This window comes from Armigeres subalbatus, chromosome 3, assembly GCF_024139115.2.
Source record: "Armigeres subalbatus isolate Guangzhou_Male chromosome 3, GZ_Asu_2, whole genome shotgun sequence".
Classification (NCBI taxonomy): domain Eukaryota; kingdom Metazoa; phylum Arthropoda; class Insecta; order Diptera; family Culicidae; genus Armigeres; species Armigeres subalbatus.
Window position 1 is genome coordinate 6451312 of NC_085141.1, and position 7012 is coordinate 6458323.

General features: G+C 36.5%; 2 protein-coding genes across 3 annotated transcripts; both read right to left on the bottom strand.

Annotated features, from left to right (window-relative positions):
- Positions 1–3170: 3170 nt before the first annotated feature.
- On the bottom strand, positions 3171–4427 carry LOC134220634 (hatching enzyme 1.2-like). The gene is made up of 3 exons (XM_062699735.1): positions 4239–4427; positions 4000–4179; positions 3171–3941 (listed from the first exon to the last, which is right to left on the bottom strand). The coding sequence occupies exons 1-3, from the start codon at positions 4351–4353 to the stop codon at positions 3208–3210; spliced, it is 1029 nt and encodes a 342-aa protein (XP_062555719.1). The 5' UTR covers positions 4354–4427; the 3' UTR covers positions 3171–3207.
- Positions 4424–5788, bottom strand: LOC134220635 (astacin-like metalloprotease toxin 2). Of its 2 annotated transcripts, none has more exons than XM_062699738.1 (3): positions 5705–5788; positions 4922–5079; positions 4424–4863 (listed from the first exon to the last, which is right to left on the bottom strand). In XM_062699738.1, the coding sequence occupies exons 2-3, from the start codon at positions 5045–5047 to the stop codon at positions 4492–4494; spliced, it is 498 nt and encodes a 165-aa protein (XP_062555722.1). In that variant the 5' UTR covers positions 5048–5079; positions 5705–5788; the 3' UTR covers positions 4424–4491. The 2 variants fall into 2 exon arrangements, with proteins under 2 accessions (XP_062555722.1, XP_062555721.1); XM_062699737.1 differs by lacking the exon at positions 5705–5788 and adding an exon at positions 5143–5557.
- Positions 5789–7012: the final 1224 nt, after the last annotated feature.

A 7012-nucleotide genomic window follows, 5' to 3' on the forward strand; every position in this document is an offset into this window, starting at 1 on the left:
CAAACCCAATAATTTCGCTTAAAACTCAATTATACACGTCAAAATTGTTCTAAAAAACTGATTTTTCTAGAGTTGGGAAATTTGAAGTAGGAAATGGAAAGTGAGAAGTGAAAAGAGTGAAGTTAGAAGTGAGGAATGAGAAGTTAGAAGTTATAAGTGAAGAATAAAAAGTGAGAAATGATTAGTGAGAAGCGAGAAATAAGAAGTTAGAAGTGGAAAGTTAGAAGTGAGAAGTGAGAAATGAAAAATGAGAAGTGCTTAATAGTAAGGAGAGGTAAATAAGAAATATGAAGTATAGAAGTAGAAAGTTAGAAGTAAGAAATTTGAAATGCGAAGTGAAAAGTGAGAAGAAAATTGCGTTAATTGAGAAATAAAGAAGCTAGAAGTGAGAGGTGAAAATGAAAAATGAGAAATGAGAAGTAAGAAGTGCGATGTGAGAAGTGAGATGTGTAGAGTGAGATACGAATAGTGAGAAAGGAGTAGTGAGAAATGAGAAGGACCAAGGAGCGAGAAGTGAGAAACGAGCTACTTTCTCTCTCCTTCTTTTTCTTTCTTCTGTCTTCTTTCTGTCTTATATCTCTCCAATCACCTCTCCCTACTCAACATCTCGCTTCTCACTTCCCAATTATCATCTCTCATTTCTCACCTCTTGCTTCTTTTTTCTCACTACTAGCTCCCTACTTCTCATTTCGCAACTATCACATCTCATTTCTCAATACTCACTTCTCACTTCTTATTTCTCCCTTCTCACGCTTGTTACTCTACACATCTTACTACTCAGTACTCCATTTCTCAGTACCCACTTTTCACTACACTATACTCATGCCGAACGTCTCATTTCTCACTTCTCAGTTCTCGTTGTTCACTATTCACTTCAAACACTTCACTTAATAAGGAAACAAATTTCAACTATTAGACCAAACAGCTTTCGGTCAAACATAAATGTGTTCCCTATCTCGATACCTCTCTATCTCGTTGGTCCCTTCAATATCGAAGTAATTATTGAATTATTCCTAAAAAAATCTGTATGAAGAGATTTCAGAAAGAATTTCTAAAGAAATAAACGAAGGTCTTAAGAAGTTTGGGGCTGTGCCATCTGGCCAGTTTAGGGGGAGGGGGAGTATATCGATTGTCAACGGTCCATACAGAATCCAGTCCATATAGAATTAATCAAGCTAATGGAACCAAATCTGGCATGTAGAGGTTTTGGAAGGGAGTGGTGTAGTGGTTCCTATTCTGGTTCCTATTCTGAAACCCCCCTTTCAAATTACACAGAAGTTTCAGCATAACTCGATAACTAATCAGAGAATTAATCAATTTTAGGAGAAACGAAGTTCGTCGGGTCTGCTAGTCTTAAAATAATTGCTAATGTAATTCATTAAACAAAAATTGAAAGGGTTCCTAATTCAATTTAGGCAGGAATTCATAAAGCAATTTCCAAAGGTATTCAAAAGGATATTAATAAAAAGAATACTCCTAAAGAACTTTCGGAAGGTGTTTCCGAAAATAATTTCAACATTCCAAAGAATTCTTAAAGAAATTTCCGAAGGATTTCTCCTAAAACAATTTCCGAAGGTACTCCTAAAATAATTTCCTTAAGGAATTTCCGAAGGATTTTCCAAAATAATTCCTAAGGGAATTTCCGAAGGAATTTCTAAAAGTATTCGTAAATGAATTTCCAAATTAAATCCTGAAGGAATTTCATTCCCCCAAGGAATCTTTCGGATTTCCTTGGGATTTCTTCTGAAAATCCTCTGGAAATTTCTGCGGAGATAAATCCAGAAATTTCTTCGAAAATCCAAATAAGGAATTATGAGAATGAATCATTCCTTTACGAATTCTTTTAGGAATTTCTTCAGTACCTACAACAACTACGGAAATTGCTTTAGAAATGCCTTCGGAATCTCCTTTAGAAAAATCGTTTCGAAGTTTCTGTGGGAATGCTTTTAGGAATTTCCAAGGAATATATTATAGTAATTCGGAATACATTATAGTAATTCAAGAAAACTCTTTGGAAACTCTAGGAAGAAAATTCCTTTGATATTTTTCTCAGTAACTTCTTCAGAACTTCCTCCAGAAATTCTTTTGAAAAATCTTTTAAAATTAGGATAGTTTTGAACACCGCGTGACTTTATCGAAATGAATTTATTGGCTTTTTCCGGTGATAATTATACCAGTTAAATCGAAAGGGAGTAGATGAAAGTAATGAAGATACAGATTCGATTGGCACCACAAGCGAGCAGCAAGGGTGAAATGAATAAAAACTAAAGATTTTTTTAACAACTCTCACAGAAATTCCTTTGGACCATCGGAGATTCCTTTTGAAATTCCTTTGGAATCTTTTTTCGGGAATCTCTTCACAAAATTATTTAAAAATTCTTCTAGGAATTGTTCGTAAATTGGATATTATTTTTAGAACTCCCTCAAGAATTCTTCATAAAATACCCACGAATTTCATCCAGGAAATCCTTTAAAATTTCCGTTAAAAACTACTCCGAAAGTTCTTTTAGGATTTCCTGTTTCATCCTTCCTTAATTTTAAAACAGAATTCTGTTCATTCCTTAAACAAAAATTGGAGTATGCTCCAGGAAATTACTTTTGAGATAGACCCAGAAATTCTTTTGGAAATATATCAAGATATTCCTTCGAAAATTTCTATAGGAAAAACAAAAAAATAAATCCCTAGGGAATGCTTGCGTCTTGAGAATTTCTTCAACAGCTACTACAGCTATATTGAATGATATGTCATTCAGAAAAGGAGTGCGCATAACCAAACCAATAAATGAGCCCCAATCAAATTTAGCAGTGTTTTAAGAAATTATTGAAAAAATGTTTTTTGCTGTTTTCTTTAGCAGTGCAATATTGGCAATGTTTCGGTTATCAATTCCTCAAATGTTTACACTTTTATACAAATAACTTGTTCGAATGGTAGCATAGACTTTAAATTGTGTGTCTGGATCTAAATTATGTTCATAAGTGGTATATGTTGTTGGGGTTTCCAATGCCTACCCTATCTAAAAATTGTCTTTTTCTTTAAGTAGCTTGAATCGCAAAACCGAGTCAAACTCCAGAAAACACCAATGAGGCAAATCCAAATGTAAGCTGAAAGCTCAATGTAATTTCCTGGTTGTGCATCGTGCCATTTAATATCAAAATCAAGAAGAGTCATGCTAAGTAAATGTTGTTTATTTTCACATTTCTAGACAGTTATCCCCGTTTTAAGCTTAAGATTTTCTTAAGATTATCTTCCATCTGTTGTTTAGCCTCATTGGACATCTTCATGTAAGCCGTAGTCTTTTTAACTTGAACCGATCTCAAGGTTGTCGTTAATGGAACCGAAGTTTTAGGTTTTTTCAGCGGTTCTGCTGGAATCCATTCATGTGGTACGGGAAGTGCCTCCGTGGGTTCCGGAGCTCCACAATACATAATATTTATCAATAGTGCATCGTACTTGGTAAGAGTTGGACCTTGTCCGAAGGTACTATTCCACCGAACCAACGGCTCCAATGTTATCAGTTTTTCCGGTTTAACCGAAAACGAATTATTCAAATAGTGCATTATACTCCCGATATCGTACGGAACGCTGAAGTTGGTGGTTTCAGTCTCATCGACCAGCTGAAAGTTGAAGTACACCGACGGATCCGGAATCATATGATCGTAGATAACTTCAATGTAGTTGTCCCGATCAAGTCGGTTGTGCTCATGGTGAAACCCAAGAGAATGCATCAGCTCGTGAACGGGAGTTGTCAGCGAGTTCGCACATCCCGGCTGCAGGTGAACCCGAGTTTTGCCGCGTCCTCGGCCAACATCGGCCCAGCATCCATACTGCGAGTTGTCAATAGACACGTAGGCTTCTTCTGTGGTTCGTTTCTTAAAGCGTACGCATGTGTACTTTTCGAATTCTCGCATCGCTCCGTAGATGAAAAGAAGTTCTGTGCTATCTGAAAGAAATGTTCACTCAACAAATATAGTTATAAGAATTTTGGGAAATTTGTTTACTGAATGAGCCGTTCATTTCGTAGATCACTGTAGCGTTTGGCCAACGAAAGTACGAACTAGAGTTCCCTGCAAGGGCGTTGTTCAACTTTGGAATGGGCAGAGCCATATCGCTTCCCACCAGGTTTCCCAATTGCCATGGCTGGATGCCCGATGATGGATCCAAGTTTCTTATTAGTTCATCTGAATGACGAAAAGTAATTCATAGGTTACAGAACACAAGATTTCAAAATTTAAATTACCAACTCTCGGATCAATTGTTCGATACAGCGCAGTTCCATAACTAGACAAATCCCTTACGGTAAACTTTGCTGTGACGTGGTAGACCAAACCGACAACCAGGGCAAGTACGTACATCTTTAAGATAGCTTCCAAACCGACCTAATGTTATCGCACTAATACGAGATGATTGAAATTAGAGTCTGTTTTTCAAGGGCGATAGTCGGTCATAAAGCGCGAACAATCGAAACATTGTTTTGTGCAGAAACATTTATTTCACACGCAATACAGGAAGTTTATTGAGATTATGTCAAGCTCGCTGAGTCGATCTCGTTGTCCTATCCTAGTTACCGATGAGCTCTTAGGCGCAATGGTTACCAACCGCTGGGGATCTTTGCTATACATGTGGGCCTTATAGTGCATGATGCTATCGTAATCGTACGGCAATGGGAAGGCAAGCCCTGTCCACGGTTTGATTATTTCAAAGTTGAACAACACTTCCGGGCTTTGTATGATGTTTTGGTACATAATTTGTACGTATTGATCCCGATCGGGACGAGTGTGCTGGTGCAGAAATCCTAAGGTATGCATCAGCTCATGGAGAGTAGTTCCTTTGCTCTCGAAACAGCCAGGTCCAAGGTTTAGATGCTGTGACGAAAAAAATGTGGGTGAAATTGATTTCTGTCGAATTAATGCCATATCATACTGAAACACTGTCTGATCGTCCTGTGTCAGCCCAACAACCGCTTGATTCGGAAGTTATTCGTACATAGCCTACTTGGTTCTTCCTTTCTACGAATCGAACGCACGAGTTTAGATGAATGTCGTCCATGGCTTGCTTTATTATTTGAAGTTCATCCGAAGCTAGAATACAGAATGTTGTTTTTACATAATGACAATAAATTTTAATGCTGTTGGCATTTTTACAGAAAAGATCAGCAATTTCATAAATTATTGTAGCGTTGATCCATTTATAATTTGGTGGTAGGAAGTTGTAAATTATATTTCCATATATTTCCAGGAATTCTTTATTTTGAATTTGTAAAATTACTACAATTTATAAATGTTAAATTGTGTTCTGTTGTATTGTATGAATGCTTATCGTGCCTTCGTAGAAGTTCAGCTGACACATAATCAAAAGTAGAATGAGCACCATGCGGATTGACATATTTTTATTTGGGAGGAAATTTCTGCGGAAAAGTAACTTCGAAAACCGACCGAGCACAACATTTAATTAACAGAAGCAGCTTGTATTGACTTTGCAACCACATTGGGTGGTAACCATATCACAAACAATTATCCACTTCATAAACATGTAGCTAACAGAAGCCAAAAAACGTAACTTGCTCTGTCAGTAACGAATACACCCGAGCGGTAATTCATTACGGCTAAATAAACTTCCAACATGGATGAAACTTTGTTGCAAACCATCATCAACAGTTGTCTGAGGAGATTTGCGTAGGCTCCAGATAAATAATTAAATATTTACCTTCTGGAATTTGAAATAAGGTGTGCTCTGCGAATGAAGTGATGGAATTTTCAGAAAACCCCTAAGGGTAAGGTAGGGCTGTTGTTCCAGTCTTGAACTGGAATATTTATAGCACACTTTTATATTAGTCATAAAAGTAAATATACGCAAACAAACAATTGGGGATCATTTTTTCCCTTTTTTTTCTTATTGTTCGTTGAGACTTCTACCGGATTAATCAAGGGTTATTCTTATACGCATCATTAAGTTCCTGCTTTGGCAAAATAGTATATGAAATATTAATAATCAACAATATTTTCTTTTATTTCACAAAATTAAATTTTTTGAAACATGTTTTTCCATCTATGACAGAAGGTGAAACTCACTTTGCAAACGATGATCCTCAGAACAAATTCATTGCGGTTTTCTCCTTGGGAGTCAATTGTTTTTGCTATATCATCAAATGTGTATTTATGCTTCTATGAAACAAAAGAAAATCTCAGGTGTGGTGACAGACAGAAGGTTGAAATAGAACTTAGCCTTGTGGTAGTTGAGCATTTGAATCTTGCTTTTAAGTTCCATTTTCATCCCATTTGTCATCACTGCTGGTTTTACTATCAGCACATGGAGTAACTACGTTCTTGCAAGTCTGCTTTGCACTAATAAAAACCCAGATTAATCCACCTAGCGGCGATGTTGCCTTTCTCGTTAATTGTAAAATATATCGAGATGAGTTCTTTGATTACTCAGATCTTTAGTTGAACGTGCTGAAAAAATGAATGAGTTTTTGAGCCTAATGTTTTGAATACAACTGTTCACATTATTTTCAAAATAAAACAATGAGACAATATCGTCAAATGCAATTTGTTGCAATAAATCTATTAGAGACAATTGCTTAAAATGAAAAATGAAATAATAATTTTTCAAACGCAACTTTTCATATTCGTTCGGTTGTCCGATCTGGCACGAAACAACTAAACAGGATCTCACGTTCTTGAAAATAAGTGAATTTTTGAAATGCATATTGCGAATAAAAAATGGGTCTCCGGGCCTCCAATAAAAAGTTTGTTTTTGGCTATAACTTCCGAGCCCATAGCCTGTTCAGCTCAATTTTCAATAGGAAACAATGAGTGATGATTCTCCGTCGAACGCAGCTTGTTACGAGTAAACCGGTGAACGGTAATTACCTGGCGATTGGTGCCTGAAAATTGGCGAGACTTTTTTACGTCTTTAAACAAATTTAAACAATTAAACAGCATCCGCTGTCAAAAATATTTATAACAGCCGCCATTATGGCGAGCTTGGAAAAAATCAAACTTGATTGTTGCG

Coding starts and splice junctions, on each gene's coding strand:
- LOC134220635 (XM_062699738.1), bottom strand. CDS start 5,047: ATGGACGACATTCATCTAAACTCGTGCGTTCGATTCGTAGAAAGGAAG. Junction 4,864..4,921: donor GACGATCAGACAGTGTTTCA/GTATGATATGGC, acceptor TTTTCGTCACAG/CATCTAAACCTTGGACCTGG.
- LOC134220634 (XM_062699735.1), bottom strand. CDS start 4,353: ATGTACGTACTTGCCCTGGTTGTCGGTTTGGTCTACCACGTCACAGCA. Junction 4,180..4,238: donor AACAATTGATCCGAGAGTTG/GTAATTTAAATT, acceptor TTCGTCATTCAG/ATGAACTAATAAGAAACTTG. Junction 3,942..3,999: donor CGAAATGAACGGCTCATTCA/GTAAACAAATTT, acceptor CATTTCTTTCAG/ATAGCACAGAACTTCTTTTC.